Genomic DNA, 22,736 nt, shown 5'->3' on the forward strand with positions numbered 1-22,736 from the left:
TTGTTATACTGTGTCCAGGAGGAATTTCAGGCTAATCTGTAACACAACAGCATGCTCAAAAACCTTAAAGCTCTTTTAAGGAACACTGTGTAAAAACCTAGGTTGATGTTTCATTGGAAAAGTTACTTAAGTTTTGAAGGAAACACCATTACCCCACTGGGTGGCTATTGGGCAAGCTTGTAGCATTCAAAAGGCCTACTTACGGTACCTGTGTCTGCTGCTGCTGTGTATAGGGTGGTGGCTCTTCTGTGGGCTTCATGATAGCAGGCTGTGTGTTGGTAGATGGAGGCACTTTGGAAGCAGTGCCTGGGGGTGCCTGAAGAAAAAAATAGAAAAATGTGAAACTGATTGAAGAAACGCATTTGAGTTTACACCATGATAAGCGTCATTGTGTCTAGTTACTGTCCGTCCAGGTTAGGGTCTTGGACAGGGGTGTCAAACCTGTGGCCCCCCCAAGCTCATTTGTTCAACCTCAGTGGCAGACGCATGCAGTAAGAAACCCTGGCTGGGATTCAATTCACACCCTGTCTGAGCTTGCACAGCCTGCACTCTACATTAAGTGCCTTTGGTGGTTAGGTTAACAGGCTAGAGTATACAATGCTCCCCTCGGTTCTCTGCCTCTATCCAATTGTTTGTCATTCCTTTGCAAAAAAAGAAGGTGGGGATAAAAACGACAACTGCAGGTCCTGTGCATACACTTTCTCTAAACTCAACTCAACCGCAAGTGGCTGAATCATCAGAGATCTCTTAAACTGTAACTCGTGGACTGTGGATGTTCTCAAAAGGATATTTTTGAACATATTAAGAAGGGCTTTGGAATTACATCATAGAAGAAACAAAAAATAATTGATATAGCTCATGATGCTAAAAAACAGGATAATGAGTGCTTTATGCAAAATAGGCATCTAGTGAAGACATAGTGAGTGATAACTGCATTTTAAAGGGAAGGTATGCACATAAAACACTTCAAATAAATAATACTATGTATGTAGGTTGTGCCTTGTATTTCCTAGTATTTCATTTCTAGTATGTATGGCCCACTTTGACATCAAATATAGCCCTCCATAGCAAATGAGTTTGACATCCCTGGTCAAGGTAATGTTCTCTGAATATTAGGTGTAATATTTTATGTTGTACTCCTTGATTACTGCGTACTACATATATCACTATTCTGCTGAAAATTGTGTGGACATTTAAGTTAGCAGCTGGTGAAAATAAACCTGCAAACATAAAGAAATTTTAAAAATTAACTATCAAAAGGCAAGACTGCAATGCACGTTTAACAAGTTGTGTAATATGGGATCAGCGTCACCTGTACACCCGCTTGAGGGATTGATAAGGCAAAACACTCTGATGTAAAGTAGAAAGCAGACTGGCTTGTTTTGTAGTTTGTTAAGAGTTTTAGGGCCAGATATACAATGAGACTGCAACCAAGTTGTAAACCTGCCAGGTTTGGGACTGTACAAATGCAAAGCTATTTACAAGGTTTCAGGAAATGTTTTATAGGTAATTCATCTTTGCCACCAAGCCAGTGATGAATATTTTATTTGGAGCGTCTTTGCAAAAAAAAAAAAACAGGCTGCAAAATTGGTTTGTGCAAATGAGGTTCCTCAAATATTAAAATAATACACTAAAGCTGACGGCAACTGTGACACTTGAAATATTGGTCAATCTGTTCTGAACTTAGGAAAGAGTGTCTTACATGGAAGAGGGATGGGATCAATCCTGAGGAGGAAAAAGCAGCAACAAGTAAATTGCACAATAAGAAAAGAAAGCTCACGATCGCGCTTGTGTTATCAATTGTGCTTCATGCTTTACTGAGCTTTACTATCCTCCCTAAAAGCAAGGTTGACCTACACTCTTGTAAAGAAATCTCTGTGTAATTTCTGGTTCCTCCAACAACCTCCTGTTCTTTCTATAGATACATATTATATGAACGTGCATTGGTATGTGACTAACACTGAAAAATTACTTTATCTCCTAGACAAATATCCATGGTGAGTTCTTGACTGGTTTATTCTTATGACCAGTTACACGTACATTTTTATCAAATTGAGGAAGAAAAATTTGGACTTTCAAACTCCTCATCAGAATAACATTATTTTATAGCCTTTCTCTCCTCTCTAACACTACTGTGTGGCTGTTGCCCGGGTGGGGGGAAAAAATGAATATTGCTCCCAAGTTTTATTCATGCTCTGAAACACACAGGCTATAGACATCAGGTTACCAACCAATAACTTTCCTCAGTTTATTCAAAGAATGTTCACAAATCTCATGCAATGTTTATATTGTTATACTGTCCCATCCATCCATTTTCTAACCACTCAATCCAATACAGGGGTGCGGTGGAGACTGAGTCTATCTTGGCAAACAACGGGCATAACCAAGATACACCCTGGATGGGACACTACTACTAGTATCTCTACTAGCATCTCTTTGGACTATTAGAGGAAACTGGATCACCCAGAGGTAACCCACACACACACACGGGGAGAACATACAAACTCCACACAGACAGCCCAGGTCTGGAACTGAACTTGGGGTCCGAGCTCTGTGAAGGACCAATGCTAACTAATGCACCAAGATGCTGCCCTTCCTATAGTGCATCAACAGATACTTCAATTTGTATAATTAACGTTTTTATCCTACGCACCACTCATGCAATCAGTGCTTTGTGAAGTGTCCTCACAAAACCATTAATGACAATATGTTGCATTGATTGATCTTTCACAGTAGATCTGATTCCTAATGTTTTTAATTGTGATATCACCTGATGAAAAACGGTCACTGAGAATGAAGAGGCTTAAAAACTCTGTAACACATTCTGAATTTGTGACCAGTTTGTGATTTTCTTTGAGTAGAAAAGATGGGATGGTGAAACCGTCTTGAAAATGTCTATGTTGATTCATTATTTGAAAAGGGGTTTTCAAACTTAACCTAAAATAATTATCCTTTGTAAAAAGCTTAAGCTTTTGGACATGGCATGACTGTCACTACCCCTTCTTGTATGTCATTTGCTGTGCATCCATTCCATACTGAAAGCCCAGAAAAAGCAAGGGGATGTGAATTCTGAATGATGACCTGTCACAACCAAAACAACACCAAGACCAAAACATAAAATGCATTTTGCAGTAGCACAAATCACCAACATACAGTGCATAAAAATGGATTCTGTTTTGCCTTCAGGGAGAAAAAGTAAGTAAATATTGATTTTACCAGAAAAAGACAAATATCTGATTTACACAATTTAAGACTTTCGTCTCAGTCACCAAAGCAGAGCTGGAGGCCTAGGCAGCTTGTGAAAACCAGGCCAGGTCTGTGCAGCATGTACTCATGTCCACACATTTCTGAAAAACAGATTTCCACTGAGGGAGGAGTAAGAGAAATATTTTTTTAAACAGAAGTTGCTAAAACAACTTTATTCTGTAAAATATAATTAATTTCATAATTTAAATAAGTATTTGGACAGTTTGCCTTCAAAGTTGTAGCTACTTATAATTATGATGGATAATAATATAAGGAAAGCTAGCTTCCCCCCCCCCAATGCAGCCATATCCCAACAATGGGAGAAATTATACATTGACAGGCTCATTAAATGACCCTGTGACCATGAGGAATGGTCAACACCTTTTCATGTGGTACTGTATATGTTATGACCCTTTGGTTTAAGAGATATAAAATCTTTCCACAGAGTTTAACTTGAGGTCAACAATAGCTGCCCTGTTCAGGCACAATCAAGATTTCAGATCATCGTCTGTTAAATGTAAAACTTTTCAGGGACAGACATTCCTGTAACTCTCTACATGCTGCTACAATTATTGCTTCTGAACCATTATCAACTTACTGCTCTTTTTAACCAATATACGGAAATTTCAATCAAAATTCACTCTTTACCAAAAGCACATTTTTGTTGGTAATAATATTGCAAAACACACAAGTCACCAAGATCGTAAGAACATAAGAAACTGCAAATGAGATGATACCTTTCAGGTGCCATCTAGCCAGTATGGTTATTAGCTGCTACTTGATCTGAAGACCTTGTTCCAGACCCCCCTTGAAACTTTATGATCATTATCAAGATCATAAAGTATCAATGGGATTTAAGACCCTACTCAGTATTGCCAAGATGCAAGCAGATCTGAAAGTCCCTAGAAGTGCTGTTAGCTCTAATTTATAAGATTATATTTCTGTTTACTAAATGCAAGAACCATTTTCTCTACTTACAGGATATTTGGGAATTTTTCTCCAAAATGTTCTCATTAGAATAGGTGTCTTTGAAAAAGGCTTGATTTGGAGAACTCTTAAGGCACAATACTACATTAAGAGTTCACATTAGTGCACTTTTTCAGTAACATTTGTCCGGTAAACCTCTGACAATCTTACTTACTCTTACTCGGACTGAAATTCCCTTTCATTATGCATATTTCTACTGTTAAAACCATAGAATTCCACTTACTGTAAACAAAGCTAAAATTGCAAATTCATGCAGATTTTCTATTTTAACACAGCTTAGTTTTATCTTAAATTTAATTTGGTTAAAAGAGTTTGGTTTAAAAAAAAATGTAAGCAAGAATAAATCATTTCTGAATTACTTTGTACTAAATATTGTCGAATATGCCAGACAAAAATGTTCACAAAAAGCATAACAATGTTGTACAAAATGTGAGCATGGGCACATAGCTGCTCTGTATGAATTAAATGCCAAAGCCTTATTATCTTGACAGGTCTGACTGGGAAGAAAATGTATCTCTGCATCTGATTTAAAACTATTTTTTAAACCTCAGTTACCTAGGGCAGTAAGATGCTTAGGGTCTGCCTTATTGTACCTGGGTGCCTGGAAATCTTTCAACTACTACAGCTTAATATGAAATACTGGTGAGTGTAACCCAATACAGGAAATAGCTTTTACCTAAAAGACTGCCTGTACATATCTGTACGAAAAACAGCCTTCTGACTGTGCTTAACTACATATGGATGCAATAGTCTGTTCATGGGAAATAACAGTATTAAAGCCAGGTTATTAGTGTTATGGCTTTATGCTCTGTACACTTATTACTTAAAAACGTCTTGCATTAATTTGCAAATCAAGTTACTTGAACAATATCACCCCAATAGTTTACAGTAATCCAGTACATCAATTATTACTTGCAACTCTGCCTGGAACAGTATTAAGTGTCACTTTACAATACTGGATCTCTTTTCATTCCTACTGCGGTAACCACTACTAACTCCCTAATTGTTTCTTTATTAATTTTTCAAAGAGAAACAATACCTTTTCCAAAGTTTGCTTCATTGCAGCTTCCGTCTTTGTGGAAAAAACTTTGGAAGTGTTCTTCTACCAACACTTCTGCTATATGAATACTGAAGACTTTGAACGCATTCAGGAATATCTATGTGTTAATCCAGGTCTGTGTTTAGTTAACTGTGAAAAATGGTGATGTGGTTATAGGGTTCCCCCTGCAGACAAATGCAATCTTGAATATCAAGTCTGGATTTGAATACAAGGCTTGAGGCAGACTGTATGCATAATGCATCTGTCCTCATTTCTTTCAGGGCTGTGTCATAAAAATGGACATCTAAGCCAGGTACTCAGTACTTAAACTGCACTTAGTCTACAAACAACAACACGCACATTTTTCACAAGACTCGATCAATCTAAGAACATCATTTGGTCTGTCCCTGACATACGATTTTAACAACTCTATTTGCCTGTATGCCCTGAAGACATTTCTAATTCACAACCAGCAGAGGCCAGTCTGTGATCGATCACTACTTAGAAAAATAATTGTAAAGCACACATTCATTTTGACAGTACAGTACACATTTTATTTTTTAGGTGTCTATATTTTGTAAGTACTGATGACTAAGATGTTCACTCCAGATAAGAGATCATAAAAACAGCTGATTCAATACATTTTTATTGTACTGCTTTCAATTTAACGTTTGCATAACTCTCTACAGTAACTCTTTGTTTATACTAAACCAGTGGGAACACATTTTCTTCAAATTTTCAGATTCTTTAGTTATTATTATAACAACAATACAACAGACAACAGTTAAATCAATATCTTAATAAGCATTGAGATAACCATAGAATTATCTCAATCTGATATGATGGTGTAAAAAAAAACTTATCGCGAGGGGATGAGAATAACTTACTAAGGATTTCTTAAAGTGTTTATTGGGTGTTTGGTATTCTGATTAAAACAAAATATACTGACCGTTCGTGCATCAGTAAAGGGATTATATTCTTCCAACCCTGGAGGGGCATTCCTTGTTACTTGTGTCACTGAAGGATCCTGGAAAGAAAAAAAAGGATACCATTATACACTGCACATCTTTCTTACTGTTACTAAAGGCAATGTTATTTTCCTGGACAAAATAGCAATATTACTGATATTTCAATCGGGCTCTGTCACCTACAAAGCAATCACTTCAGTTTAATTCACAATGGGAAAGCACTGAACAAGAAATGTAATAGCACACTCGGTGAAGCTCAGTGTTATTCCTAGGAAACTACTGCTTGATGAAACTGCAATTGCCTACATGCATCCATCTTCAGACCTGGATTTCTTCAAGTTGAACAAAAATACTGAATCACGCTTTTTATTGAAAAACCCTTCTATGCGGGTTTGAGCTTTAAGCAAAAATGTCTGGAGCTCTCTTCCTTTGTCCAGAAGTTATAACCTAAACATAACAGGTAGGCAATATGTGAATTTAACCAACATAACCCTGATCACACAGATGTCTTCCTATATGCTGTGATTTACTTTATGATACAGATATTTTTACATAGATTTTTAAATCAATTATAGCTGCAGGTGCTCATAATATATAATATAATGTTTATAATCTGATCAGAATGAGAAACCTAAATTGATAGTTCAGGTGCACCACATTGTACTGTACATGAACATGCACATGAACTCTAACATTAAGTGTTCAACATTCTTACATATTAGGGTCAAAATTAGTATTCACTTTTGTTTTCAAAAGTAAAGGTTACAATATGTGTCCTCGGGGAAGAATACTCGTACTTATCATTTGAGAAATGAGATGAATCAGAAGGAAACATGCCTTACCTTTTTCCCTACCCATTCATAAGGTAAAGGGTAAGCATACGTTCAACAAAGCCCAAAAAAGGCCGGCTCAACTGATTAATCTCAATTTGCAAAGAAAAAATGTACTTAACACACTGTTTGTTCCAAAGCTAGGTTTACAGTCTGTTATAATACTTAGGTCACATTACCTGCAAATTTTGCATACCAAGTCAACTGCTTAATCCTTGGTCTTTTCCACACTTAGTCCAAAGAATTTTGTTAATTGCATTTAGAAATGTCTCAAATGTATGTGATGTGTCCATGACAGCTGTTTCATTAGGGTAGTTTATAATAAAGCTATCAAGACTACTACTATTGACATAATTCCAAGAATGATGACACCCAAAGAAGGCTCCACAGCCGAAAAGTTTTCTTTTTTCTCTTTTCAGCACAGAATAAACCTATTAATCATTTGAAGAAAGTGCTAACAGGACAAAGAACACCACTGATATCTGAAGAGCTCTTGTGGAAATTAACTTACTTTTACGAACATAAAACACAAAATTGAACACATTTGGGCCTATATGTAAAAAAAAAACCAGGCAGCTCAGAGAATCTAAAATGGTTTACTTTCATCTTCAGTGATGTCCTGCCCATTTAATGAAGTTGTATTGTCAGAAGCTCTTCAAAGGTCTACAATATCCATCCAACTATATGACTTGAGCTACCCCAAATACAAATTACAATACAGCGGATGAAGCAATCATAACTACATCATGGACACTCTGCTCCAGGCTCCTCAGGATTAGGCTGCACATGAGAAGATGAAAGCCTCTCTTTTCCCTGTTCTGCTCCCCTTTCAAGGTCCATCTTTAAACCTCACTCTTTAAATGATCCCTTTAATGTTTCCTTGAAAAGATATAATACTACTTTACTGATTGGCTGGGCCTCAGTTATAAAAATATTTGATTATGCTGCATGTTAGGAGACTACAACCATGGAAACTACTCACTGACAGACGAATCTCCCCCGATAAAGCAAATAAACGTTGTTTTTTTTGTTGAAATGGTGACCATGCTCTGAAGTTTGTGAGCATCAGATAGGTTTCCAGCCCACTGGAAGAAGTCATGGGGAAAAGAGTGTGTTAATAAAATAAAAAAAACAACCAATCAGTTCAATAAAATTCAATCTTTATCTTCCACCTGGCTTCTTCATAAACTGTGGCAGTTTTCACAGGCAGCAAGCACCAGATTGCAGCTACAGGGATAAATCAGTATTGAACAATTACATTTCTTGACATTTTATAATCCTTAGTATTATTCTTCATAAAAGTAATCAAGTGGTGAAAGCCTACTGTTAAGAAAAAGTCATATTCCACTGCTGCTAACATCTATATTACTCTCTTCCACAGTATATTTAAATCTAAGGCTAAGGTTGTAATTTAGAAATGACACAGAGGGAAAATTATAATAATTTTCTCTGCAAGTCTTCTATAAATCTATTAATAGCCTATTCAAGTGTCAGAGAAGGGTAGAGGAATACAAATGGGGACAATATGCGACTGATGCTTTGATAGGAACCACTATGCAAATAGCTCATGCAGATTACCAAGAGGAACAATGCAGTGAGCCCAGCAGGCTGCCACACCCGCCCAATTTCACACCAATGTCAGAATCTCTGACATTCTTATCCGCTATTTGATCAATACTACATCTTCAGCTGAGTGTCTTTGTTAAAAAAAAAACAGATTGAATGCCTGGGAAAATAACATGACAGTCTTGTCATACCAGCATGTTAAAGGTGACAGAAAATTTCCAGCAGGATGGAATGTGGCTTCAGGCCAGTAACATCGTTCCTGATAGGGGGTATAGTAACCCAGAGCTTTTTCCAGGATATTAGGGTGAAAGCCGGGCAGGCACTGAGGACGACAGCTTGTTGCAGTGTGTGCACACTGACAATTTAGAGTCATTACTACGCTAAGACAAAGGTTGTATTTGCATGTTGGGAGGATGCCAGAGCACCCGGAGAAAACCCACTTTCACACAAACTCCACACACCTCTGTCAAGAATCGAAACCAGGACACAGGAGCTTTGACACAGCAGCAATGTGCTGTTCTCAATTTTACCTAAATTACATATTCCTAAATGGTAAGCAAGTTCACTGGAACAGCTGAAACACTCTGGGCAAAATTCACAGAAGGGCACGATAATGATATGATAAATCAATTATGTCACCATCTGAACAGGCATTTGTTCATATACCCGCAGCTTTGCAAATGATGTTGAGCGTTACTTCAATGATACTGAGTTTGTTTTAACAGCGAAACTTTTTGCTAAAAAAACACATCCACGGTACATTTTTAAAACTGAAGGTAAGAGAGAGAGCCCAAGTATTTAGCCAGTGTCACTGCACATTCTTTTAATATCCATATAACTTGCCATACCTACTTTTACAATGGATAGTATAAAAGCAGAACTGTACTTGATTAAGTACTGTACCATAATGTTAAAGGTAACTTGTCAAAACGTAAGCCCGTAAGGTCTCAAAGATAAACTCATATATGTGCTTGTACTATATAAACATAATAAGAGTCATGAGAAAAATACTAAACAAGAAATACTGATAAGCATGCAAACAATGCCGATACTTTTTCAAATACAGAACCCTAACTTATACTGCCTCAATTGTGATATCAACGATTTAAACAGTTTCTATCCACATCAGAAAGATGGCTTTTTGTGTTATTAAATAGCTGTGGAAATATTAACAACATGCATACATTTTCCAACCACTTCATCCAATACTGTGTTGAGGGGGAGTCTATCCTGGCAAGCAAGGGGTCCACACTCACACCAGGGTCAGTTTTCACAGAGGCCCATTAACCTACCAGTATACCTTTGGACGGTGGGAGGAAACCAGAACACCCAGAGGAAACCCACATGAACACGGTGAGAACATACAGACTCCACACAGATAGCATCAGCAGCAATGGCAATAGGGGCAGCATGGTGGTCCAGCAGTTGACAACATTTTCATTATACAGTAACTACCTTATCAAATCATTTATCAAATGTATGAGTAGGATGTTTAAATCAGGTAAAACCACCTATACTCATCAAATACATCAAATACATTATGGTAGGCATACATATTTATTGGTCTGATCAACATGAATTATCCATGCAGCTAACAGAATATTACTCTGTGGAGACAGACATCTCACTTTTGGCCTGACTCTCCATAACACAGTGTTTACATATCCTATTACAACAGATCTAAAAACAGCTCCATCAAGCTAGAGGTAGGTCATGCTGCAAAATAAAAAAGTAGGTTTATTTCATTCCCACAAAATCTCAACTTCACAAAATGTAGGGCAAAGATTGTATTATGCAGGTGGCATTAATAGTTCAGCTGTTTGGTAATTAATCATTATTTAATAAACTGTGTTTCTGTTTCATCAGAGAAGCGTTTGCTGGAAAATAAAATATTAGTGCTGTACAAGTACTACAAGGATTGCTTCGTGAGTGAACATGTTGCAGTTAATTCTAGGTGCACAGCTGTAAATGTTACTACTTGTTGCATAATCAGAAGATTGCATTACATTGTGGGAAGTGAAAGTAGATTATGTTTTGAAGTGTAAAAATAAATATCTGAAAGCATATTTCAGCCATGCTATAAATTGCTTTGGCCTGTTGGAAAATATTTACAATTTTATTAATACAATTTCTTCTAGAACGGGACTGTTCTAAACTACAGTTAATTTGGACACAATTCCATCTTTTCATCCTGCAGTTCATATTCAGTTGCTTCTTGACACTACTGTAGATGGCAAACACTCTGATGCTGTAAGACTGCTTTGTTATTTTGTTTCCCCTTCTGGAGCCGTGCTTCTGAGATCAGAACTGTCTGCACTCCAATGTCGATTTCCTTGACTGCAGCACATTTCATACAGAAGAATAATGGACACACTGCTGAAATGGTACTCATGGTTGTTGCAGGAACAGCCTTAATGTCCAGGAAGCAGCATGTCAATCCAGTTCTTTGTGCTTAGTTAAGGGACAAAACATTGCATTTCACACGATAGATTTCTCAGGAAAATCATAGGAACAACAAATACATCCTGGGGTCACAATAATGTTTTACTAACAAGCAAAAATATTTTTAACAGTATAAATCCCAACATAACAAAGGTTACAAACAAGAGAAGTCCATTTAGCCCATCTAGCAGCTCACTGATCCAAAGAACATCATCCAGCCAGTTCTTGAAAGAAACCGAGGAATCAGCTTCAACAACTTGGCTGGGTAGCTTGTTCCATACTCCCACAACTCTTTGGGTAAAGAAGTGCCTGCTGTTCTCATTCTGCAGTTTCAAATGCACTTTCATATAGCTTCACTTGTGTTCTTTGGCTCCAATCAGAGCAGCTCTCCTTCACAATCGTATCTAGGGTTTAAGCACAGTTTTCAGTGCTGTTCTATCAAACATCTTACCCATGGATCTCATGACAAGGAAAATTTCGTAAAATAAAAATGATACAACATAACATATTCTTTGGTGATTTTGCTTTAATGCTTCAAGATAATGGTCTAGATTCCAAGAGTACAAGAACACAAAGATGAAAATCTGTTCAAACAGTACAGGTAGCAGGATTATTAATATAAATGTTTCTTTCTTTGTTACAAGCATCACTTTAGGACAGTTTTTACAAAGTTGAAGAATACTGATGGTGAAAAGCAAAACTAAATACTGTACACAGAGCAAAAACTGTTTGGGTTCAGGTCAGATGAAATTCCATTAAAGGAATGTCTCGCAAACATCTGCTATTTTTTCCTGTGTATTTCCATCACTTAAATATTAATCAAGTTCTTTTACTTTCAATGCTGCATGTGCAACAAACATGACCAAAGTTTAAACAAAAGATGGGAAACGAAAAGAAACCAGAGCAGTTTGATCCACCCTCGCATACTGCAAAACCAGGGGCTGGACATGTAATTTCATATTTTAACAGGAAAACTCCAAATGTCATACGGATCTTGATTGATCCGCATTGCTCACAGAACATTACATTCAATTCAATTTATTTTTATATAGCACCTTTCACAACAAGGTTGCCCCAATATTAACGGGGAACTGCAGTCCCAATTTCTCAGACCAGTGATTAAGTCTCGGTAACAAAATTAATTATTTGACGTAACACAAATGTTTAAAAAACATTTTGAATTGCGCGTAAAATTGTGAGCTTTGTGAAACTAGTGTAAGTAGCCATGTTGTCACAAACCCCTGGTCTCGCCTCAGGTGAGAGCGAGAGTTTGCGCGAACTGCAAGGCGAAGCGGCCCTTCTTGGTCACTAATGATTAAGTTAGTAATGAGTAATGTCATGGGATTTCAAAGCGAATAAGAGCAGCTGTGCAGCAGACATTTCACCACAGAAATTTTCTGCATGTTGAGTTATCAAGTAAGTAGTATTTGTTGGCAAACTGTCTCAAAGTCAAGAGCAATGATTCTATTGGAATTCCATCGGATTAAAAGAGATGTATTATTCACAAGCCTACATCACGTCACCAGACGTTCTGTTGCTTTGCTTATGAAGCACAGAATATGACAATTAAAAATGGAGGTTTTAGAAGTTACTATGTACATCTTAGTTTAAATGTGGCTTGAAATGCACTCATCAATGCTGAATCTAACTCTTCCCCTTTAAATAGTAAAGAAATTCCGAAAAGATATCAAGAGATCTCCATCTTTCCCTTCATGAACTGACTGCTCCAAGTTGTTTGCTAAAAAACAAATCAAATCTGAGAAATCATTGGTTTCTTATTCATAGATTACAGTATTGAATGCTGGGTCTTGCTCACTAAAAGGTTTGGCACACACATTGGGCATATCAGGCCCCATACATTTTGACTATTACATATGAATTTCTTGCATTTTTCATATCATTCAGCATATCATGTAAGGTTATAATAAAAAACGTCTTTCTGGAGTTTTTGACATATTTTGCTGTGCAGGGTCTTTTAAAACACTTCATACATTTTCTGCTGGCTTCCATACTAAGCAGAAATGAGTGCCAGAGAAACATAGGGAGAATTCTGTATATCATATCACACTGGAGAGAACAAGTATCTATGGCTTACGGATAGCAATGCTTTAGCTTCACAGAATATGAATATTACCATAGCAACCACCACACCCGGGGAATACCACGGCAGAAGGTGTCGTGCCAACTAACTACAGTATTTACCAATTTCTAATGCTAAAATTACAATTTCTGTAAAATACTTCTCTACCTCTACACACTCCTCTAAACTGAAATATAGAGACAGTCAGCTGTACAAACTCTCAAGGCTATTTCTGCTTTTGCAAATGCTTCCTGTGATGTGCCAGCAGGCTAAAATAATATATTTCTATGTCACAACCACTTTAAAATGTTTATTGTATTTGAGCTACCTATAAACACAGAGAACGTGCAATTTATAGGCTAATTTTGTTAGATATTTTATTTCCTCATCATTTTTACTGACTTAATTTTCTACTAATCGCTTTTACCTTTGACTTACATTGGTCAAGGTGAGAAAAACAAAATCTAGTGCTGATGACTCATATTCTGGTGACTGGAAGCATACCCTTAAAAAATAAGCTCAGAGAATACGAAGTGTGACCACGTATCTGGGTTGATTGCTTTGAAAAAAAAATGAGAGTAGTCTTAAAAACATTTAAAGCATAGCAATTAACAATGCAGTACAGCATATTATTTAATATACTGTATTGCACTAGTGTATCTATTAAAACCTGACTTACAGCTCAAAAAAGTAAATGTAAAAACCCAGATCCCTTCTGTTTACTTTGATAGCTACTTACAATCCTGAGCAGTAAGACTCATTACATGCCTATCATGAATCAGTCATGAGAATTCAATTATTCAAAAAAGAAACTTGCTGCCAGTCCTTGAGGACTAATTGATTTAAAACTAATATTTTTACAGTTACCAAAACAAATACACTATTTCACACACTCATATATTATCCTTAACTATCCCTTATTTTCATTGGTTTGCTAAAGTTGTACGGGCACATAAAACATTGCTATTCAGAAACAGGTTTACAATCTTCACAATACCATCAGATAGGCTGGTAGCTGTCCACAGACATACAGTACACTGCCACAATACCATTTAACCAGCATATCCATACAGAGATTAAAGGGCTATTGCACCAGAAGAAATTCTGGAGTCTGGTATTTGTGAATAGCAAGAGAAATTAAGAATAATTTGTGAACATGTGGACAACAAAAACTTTAAGGTATTTGCAACAGCTTGTAAGAAACGGTTATTTGTTTAATTGCTTTCTTAGTACTTCACTTCCATTTCAAGCACTTTACTTGTCCCATGGTCAGTGTATGTCCCATGGTTTCTGTGCCTTACTTCATGGTTTAAGACAATTTAAAATGACTTACGAGAGTAGATTTTTTTACTGTAGGGTTTTTTTATTTTATTAAAATACTGTTACAGACCTCAGCTGGTGGTTTTTTGTTGTTGCTTCTTTGGACTTTTGTTTTTACTTTTCACAGTTCTTGTGACACGTTAGTCACACAGTTAACGGAATTACCAGAATTTCTAGTACATGGACACACCCTACTTCGTTTACAGCTTGACAAATCACACCTTCCATACATACTGAAGACAATGGTTGTTTGGAATTATGTGTGAGAACAAGGTTTCAGTCTCATTTAAATAAGGTTGGGTTTATTTATTTTATGAAATCATAAAATAAAAAAGAGCTTCTTGATCATCAATCCTATCTTTTGTTTTGTCTTTTTGTTGAGGCTTTTAATTTTTTTTTCTTTTTAAAGGTTGTTAAAAGACATTGACTCTGTTGGAGTTTAAGGAAAAATACCAAAATATTTTATTATGTACTGTATATTACATGGAAAATAAGGGATTGTTAAAGTCTCTGTTAATGCTGCTTACGTGAACTGCTTGGATTAACTGATATCTGTCCAGACATTCACTAAAAATATTAGTTAATTATGCCATGTTAAAAATTCCCACACTATGAAATCACCTTAAAATGTTAATAATTTAAAGACAGTGAAATTCTGTAGCTGCTATATACCTACAACATAAAAAGGAAAACGTAGTTTACAACAGAGTGACTAACATCTGTGTTGCTATGGATGTGCACGTGAACGCTAATCGTTTTAATATAAATTGTAATACAGTATCTGGGTTACACATTGTTCTATTCACCCGAAATTTCATTTTAAAAGTAACCTTAACCAGAACTAATAAAACAAATATTCATACTTCCATCTATTGATGCCTTTTCTCTTCTGCTGAGCAGCCTTTGAAAATCGGTACAAATAAAATTATTTCTACATTTGTTTTGCAGATTGATGTTTGACACTCTGTGTCAGAAAGGTTAAACCAGCTGAATTGGTTGAACAGACAACAAAAACAAAGGTAGGAATAAAATTATCCAGAAGACTGACCTTGAATACATTTATCCATCCATTTTCTCAGTGTTTCATCCAATTCAGGGTGCCAGGGCCTATCTCAGCAAGCAACAGGTTTAAAGCAGGATACACCCTGGACACAGACATCCGCTCACTCACAACATGGCCAATTTTCCCAGAAGCCAATTATAAGATAAGATCACTTATTGGCCATATACAATTTCTTGTATTAGGAATTTGTCTTTTCGCATACCCCAACTTGCCCTCAATGAGACATACAGACAGGGAGAGAAGCTTGGCACAGAGCACGGGGTCAGCCATTTAATACGGCGCCCCTGGAGCAGTTGGGGTTAATGGCCTTGCTCAGGGGCCCAACGGAGTAGGATTCCTCTGCTGGTCGCGGGATAGGAACCGGCAACCTTCCAGCCACAGGCGCAGATCCTTAGCCACAGAACCACCGCACCACCCCTATTAACATACCACTATGTTTCTGGATTGAGGGAGGAAACCCACACAATCACTGTAGGAACATAAAAGCTCCATGCAGAGAATACCCCATGTCCGGAATTGAATCCAGGAGCTCAGCAAGGCTGCATTGCCAACCACTGTGCTTCCCTGGCTTATTATTAAGTAATAAGTAATTACTGAAAAGAAAAAAAAAAGGTTCAAACATAAAGCAAGAAAATTTGTTGAAACTTTAAAAAAATACACACATCCACAAGTTGAGGAAGCCTTTTAAACTGAAATATAACGGATTTATGTTTATCACAAAACTCCTAAATCTAAAAAAAAGGATAAGGGCTCTTAGCTTTAGAATCTCAGAGATGTACTATTTGCAGTACCTAACCTCGCATTAAAAGTAAAATACATTTTCCCGTTTTGCCTTTTTTTTATCAGTGCAAAACAAATTGAAAAACAAATAGCCTTTATGCAATGCAAATTTAAAAAAATTAACTTTGCCCTTGGCAAATGAAGATGGTCACTTGTTTTTTTGTGTTAGCAATGGTTTAACCAATGAAAGTGGTCACAAAACCAAAGACAGAGGCTAAAACATTATTTTTGTATAACATACATTATGGTTATTGACCTTGTATACTGAGTTCTCACAGTTGATCTGTTTAATATTGTTGTGCATTTAATAACAGGAAAGGTTCAAGGACAAAGAATTAAGCAAAACAAATGGACCTCCTCCTACCCATTCTGGAAGCGTCTTAGGTTTTTGGTCTGCTTAATGCCACAGCAACTGGGAAATGCTTGAGTTCTAAGGGCCACTAACTGACTTTACCTGTTTCAGCTGTTGCATATGTTAACAGAGCAATACAACATAATACTGTAGGTTTAAGGGTAGTACACTCCACAACATTATCTCAGTTACAACCGGCTTCATGCTATCCCTCTTGAATTCTAACATCACTAGCTTTCACTTGGAAAGACATTTTCAATGCCAAAGACTTGGTAATTTGGACAGAAATCCGTCATAGTCAAATTTTTTTCAAACTTTCAATTTACAAAGTCTTCATTTCATATCAAGCTTTTATAGTTTGACAAAAAGGCATACTTTTTGCATTTTGGATATTTTCAGCAAAGATGTTCCAAACAATATCACAAAATCTTACCACTCTGTTTTAGAGATCAACTACATGAGTGTAGCAGCAATACAAAGTCAGCTGTGTTGTGACTAGTATGATAAAGGATGTGGTCATGTTGGTAGCATAAACTACACAGTGCAGTGCCAGAAGACTCCCACTCTGGAAGTCCATCTAGTACAGTGAGGTAACTGCCCAGCGTGCTGTGTAACACTCAGCTGTCCAAAGGCCCTTTTATAAATCAGTCAAACCGTATTTCCAGCCCATTGCACTGTAGCTTAAATCATCTTTCCCTCTTATGATTTCAAAAACTGGTTTCCACCATTCACAAAAACCCCCCAAAGCTTTTTTTGGCGGTAAAAACACTGTCAATGGCAGCAAAAGAACTTGACAATTCAACTTTCCTTTCCCATTAGATTTCTCTTTAGCTGAATGATATTCACAGGCCTCAGGAAAGTAATGTGCTTCTGAGGTTTTATTTGCTAAAGGATGTGGTCATCTTGGTTGTCCTGGTAACCTGAACTTGCATGATAGGCCTGGTTTACTGTGTCTTCTGTGAAAGAGCAGCAGGTCTTCAGCACCCAGAGCAATGTCTACCAGCTAGGTATCACAATCCATCTTGTGAAAAACTAGGAAGCAATAGCAACTTGCAGAGAAAAAGATGCTATGTTGTATCTGCGATAAAGAAATAATCTGTTTGAAACAACTATTCCTAGGCTAACTGGTATAGAAACCCCCCCACACACCTATAGTAATATAGTGAAACGTAAAAAATGTGATGCAGTCAAGTAGCCTTCATAAAAAAAATACACCGCAACCTAGGACATCACTATTTATTCCCACAGCACAGGCCAAGTGGGAAAACTACTGCATAGACCCCTTTGCTGACTGACACAGTGTAACATGGAGAACAAGCTCTGAGACAGAGGGACTCTATTAGTAAGCAGGGCAGTGACCAAGGGATATCCTGTATGCTGCTGGCGTTCAAGGATCACAGGAAGGGTCACCTAGTCAACATAGCATCTCTGTTCCTGAACTGAAAAATCCTGTTATGAAACAATGACAGAATATATATTTGTATTTTCCAAAGGATAAGGGATTAACCTTGAAGAATACTGGGACATACAACATCAGTAGACTGGTTCATTCAGTGAGTATGAACAATAAACTAAATGGGTTGTTTCACATAACTTAAGAGATGTATAACTTAGAGATGGGAAGGAATCGACTTAAATCATTTCAACTGCACCATATGAATTACAGCTTTTGAACATATCATAACACTCCTGAATGCTATATGAAGTCATTCTTTATCACGTGTGTTGAATAAGATGGTGATAAAATATCCATTATCATTAAAGAAATATCAGACTACATTTACAGCATAAATTGTATAAATCATTAGGCCAACTGTGTTTTTGTGACAAATGCAATGTAATTAAATCAAGAAAGGATAACCAATCAATTCTGACAGCAGACAATTACATTTAAGAGTAAGATTTCCGCAACTGTATAAGGGCTTTATTTAGCTCAAGCCCAGAACTGTGGAAAATCCCCAAAAATGCTAAGAAGGGGTCTTATCTTTAAAATCTCAAATGGCCAATTTATTTTATTTCATTCAATTTGTTTTATTTTTTTTCTTGATAAGGTATCAAAGGCAATGTAAATTAAAAAAAACAGTATTGTGTCAGAGCATGCTGTTTGCTTTTCAGCAATCAATGTGGTCACGTTAACAATTTGCTGATTTGCAAATTGCAAAACCCAAGGACAGGCTGAACATTTATACTATAACCCATGCATCCTACCACAAAATGTTCAACCCCAAAAAAGGCGTTCTTTCTGTGCTGACGTAAACATAATGCTATAAAATGTTCCTCCTTCTAAAGTAACTGTGTTTACACTGCAGATCTCACCTTATCAGCCGACAGCTATGAGCAACTGACTAAGAACTGTGTTCTTACCCAAGTAAAAATCTCTGCATCCCTCATAAGCACACATAAGAGATGTGTGCTGGCAGCAGTTCTGTACCAAGAGGAAAACATTTATATCAAACAGAAATGTACTGGAAAGCAGATGAGCTTTACAATCTGATTGGCTTGCACTGCCATGGGCTTAACAAGTACTACTATGCTCTGCAGTACTTTAAATCTGGGTATGACCTAGCCTATTACCCAGATTTACTGGACTTCAGAACTGAGATGAGTACCAGTAGGAAAGAATATGGGCTAAAGGATGCTAATTTGAGTCTGACATTTTCAAAAGACCTTCACTCCACAGTGCCACTGCACTGACGCACAGCACTGGATTACAAAACCTCACGCCCACTTTGATATCTCTGTAAACAGTTAAATCTAATTTATTTTGTCGTGGGTGGTTATAACTTGATGCTCTATTTTCAGACTTGTAGAGGATAAAATAACTCAGGATAATAAAAAATAAACATACCTGTGGCAATGGAATGTGTGTCTGTTGGACATATTTTAGCTATACTAACTTAGGTATAAATGTAACTAAATACTGTACCACATATACATACACAAATATTACAGAGTAAAAGACTGGTTGCAGCTGACTCACTAAGGGAATCAGATCCTCTTTAAAAGTATGATACAGGAACTTACAAGGAAAGAGTCGCATTAACACATTGGATGTTTTCTGCTTACAGGCCGGAAGGGTGCATGCATCTATAAGATGACACTTACTAATTAAGCATGTTGGTAACTCTACACAGATGACGGTTTCCTCTTTCAAAGAATGAACAAGATTTTATTGAACAATCTGCCCTTACAGCTCTGCTCTGTCACTTTTAGAATGATGTTTTTACATATCAATGCTAGAGTTTTCCCAAGTTCGGGGTTCCATTTCAAGCAAGATATTTTTCTTGATCTTAAGAATGACATCATCAGCTGTACAATGCAATAAACACAGTACAGATAAAGGCCGAAAATTACTATTGTTCAGATGCTGTCTGTATTTGCAGTCAAACAGCACGATCAGCAAGCACTCACTGCATCAACATATGTCAGTACTTGCACTAAGCTTCAGCACAGCAGCAAAATGGGGAGTTATCATGAACAGCTACTGTATTCCTGTATTACCCAACACTGACATCTAGCTCCCCATTGATGTCCATTGGAAAGACATTTACTATCTTAGCACACAAAGATGGTTGTACTAAAAACGATGTATCAAATACTGTTACTTATGCTTTACTCTAGCACTGCCACGAGAATCAAGGCACTTTAATGCAGATTTTCAATCTTAGGAAGAGGAGATCAATCAGTTAGCTACTAATTGCCAAATAGTCTCGTCTCGATTGTAATCTTTCTTATGTCCATATGAAACTACAGGGTACAGAGTAGGACATTGATTTATCATTTAGCCAAAATCTCCAATTATCAAGAAGCAGCAAACGCCTCAGGATAGAAGATAGGGCTCTTTCATTTTATCTCAAGCAGACACTTTCTCCCTCACTGGTTGATTCTGCCCGGCTTTCTGCTGAGATGCAGTGTAAGTTCATTTTGAGTTGGAAATGGTCTCTTCTGGAATATGTCACAGAAATCAACATCTTTTTAGTGCCCTTCTCCACATTTCATAGCTCCCACAACTTGTACAAGCCTTGAGATGAACATTCTGTGCATGCTGCACATGTTTTTTGCCCTCAATAATGAATGTTCAGCCTCCACTTGTATCTGCACAACCTGACCCTCCAGTTAACTGCCCAGCTAAAGCAGATCTGTCCTCTTTTCACCCAGTGAAACACTTCTGAAATCCCAAAGAATTGACTAGGAACAAAAACCCCAACTTCTCATTGTTCGCAGTGAGGCAAGTCAAAACAGCAGCTTTAAGCAACCTGAAGTCAGACAGGCAGAAGTCCCAGATACACCATGCAACGTTTAACATTTGGGGTCTATGTTGCAAATAAACAGCTAACAATCCTGACACCCACCTTAGTGCTATAATTTGTCTTGCTCTAGAAAAGCACAGTTTAGTAGGTTCAGTATTTTGTCAGGGTGCTGTGAGACTCAAGTTCAAGGAAGCTTTCATTTCTTTATTGAGTACTTTGTAGGGTTAACTCCAACCTCACTTAGTAAATTACCTAAACGCTATGTTTCGTGAGGTCAAATACGAGTGATACATTTTAAAAGCGGATCTGCCGGGTGCTTAATGCGATTCATGGAAGAAATAGTCTCTGGTGAGTTCCCTTGAACGCTGATTATTTGGTCAAAGATAAAAAAGTCTACAGTATATGTGAAATATTTGAATAAGCCTTTGGCTAGTTAATATAACTTCTAAGGCAAAGACTGGATATAGTTTCAGATCAAACCAAGGAAATGTATTTGCAAAATCAATCCTGGCTAGTATGTTATTTGCAAAATAAATCCTGGCTAGCCTAAGAAAAATCAATTTGATTTGCCAAAGCCCGGGTTTTATCTACAATATGCCTACTTACACAGAGCAGTGCATCACAATGTTTTATGGCAAATTTGGTTTGCAAAGCCAAATTCAAAGCACATTTTTATTGCCATGGAATAGTGGCTGCTGAATACCTTCCTCACGGTAATACTTTCTTGCAGTTGTAAAGATTTTGTTGACTGCACATAAACAGAGCTTTCCTGCTTCAGAACGCATAAAATCTAGAGCCCCTGTCTGAGAATGGAAGGCCGATGAACTGCACGTGGGCCTACTGCTAATGCCCTCTAGAATGAAGGCAATGCAGGGGATAGTCTAGGAACATACAAGCACAATCATCCTCCTGCCAACCACTCATAAAAACATAAATAATAAACGTGCATAAAGAAATGAGTTCATGTGTGAACATCCACCCTGTTCTGTTGTTTTTACTGCATAGGACGAGGTTGTCTGTAATTTGATTGTGCAGGTAGATGGTTTCTTTCTTCATTATTAAGGCCTAGGCACATCAGCTGCAGATGATGTAGATCCCAAATTATTATTATCACTACTTTTAATCCACTGTCTGCTATTCTTCAACTGTGTTTTGGGGATTGTATAAAATCTATTCATTAAATTACTATTACTTTTTCAGTACTGTTTTAGATTAATCAACTGTTTAAATTATTTACAATCCTAGCAGAGGCCTGACACTCAGTTCTTGTATTGTAAACTATAAAATGCCATGCTAAATGATACATGAACCTTCCATTCGGGATCTTGTGACACAGTACACAGTCCTGCGCTAGAGCCAGCTAGCTACCTGCTCAGTCAATTCACCAGTTCACTCCTGCGGCACTGTGCAGACTGGATACAGTCTAAATTTCAGCTACAGTATAAACTTGGACTATCTACCCAAGTCATGCAAAAGAAAGAAAACCACCCCATCTTCTTCCCTCAAAAATGCCTAATAATTCTTCAGTGAGTCTTCAGAGCACACCCCCATGTCCACTACCTTTCCATTTAAACTAAACATTTTGTTTTCTTTCCATGCTTCCATTTGGATCCACTAATATTCAGTCCAACTGTACCCCAAAAATAGGAACTAAGGCACACATCCTCCAGGACGTTGAACCATTTGATCAATTCCTCCCCCCCACAAAACATTTCAGAACAGAAAAGGCACGAGTTCACTGCATCAGCCCAGAGAGCTGACAAAACTGACAAAGCTATACTCATGTATGCACTCTTCTGGTTAGTCTTTGGAC

General features: G+C 37.2%; 1 protein-coding gene across 1 annotated transcript in view; it reads right to left on the bottom strand.

Moving 5' to 3' along the window:
- Window positions 1-22,736, bottom strand: part of scamp1 (secretory carrier membrane protein 1) — a 48,361-nt gene that overhangs the window by 21,517 nt on the left and 4,108 nt on the right. The window contains exons 2-3 of the mRNA XM_088629611.1: window positions 6,222-6,299; window positions 209-316 (exon numbers count right to left, since the gene is read on the bottom strand). Of these exons, the coding sequence (XP_088485737.1) occupies window positions 209-316; window positions 6,222-6,299 (186 nt within the window). The remainder of the gene's footprint in view (window positions 1-208; window positions 317-6,221; window positions 6,300-22,736) is intronic.

Source organism: Lepisosteus platostomus, chromosome 4 (assembly GCF_059453375.1).
Source record: "Lepisosteus platostomus isolate fLepPlt1 chromosome 4, fLepPlt1.hap1, whole genome shotgun sequence".
Lineage (NCBI taxonomy): Eukaryota > Metazoa > Chordata > Actinopteri > Semionotiformes > Lepisosteidae > Lepisosteus > Lepisosteus platostomus.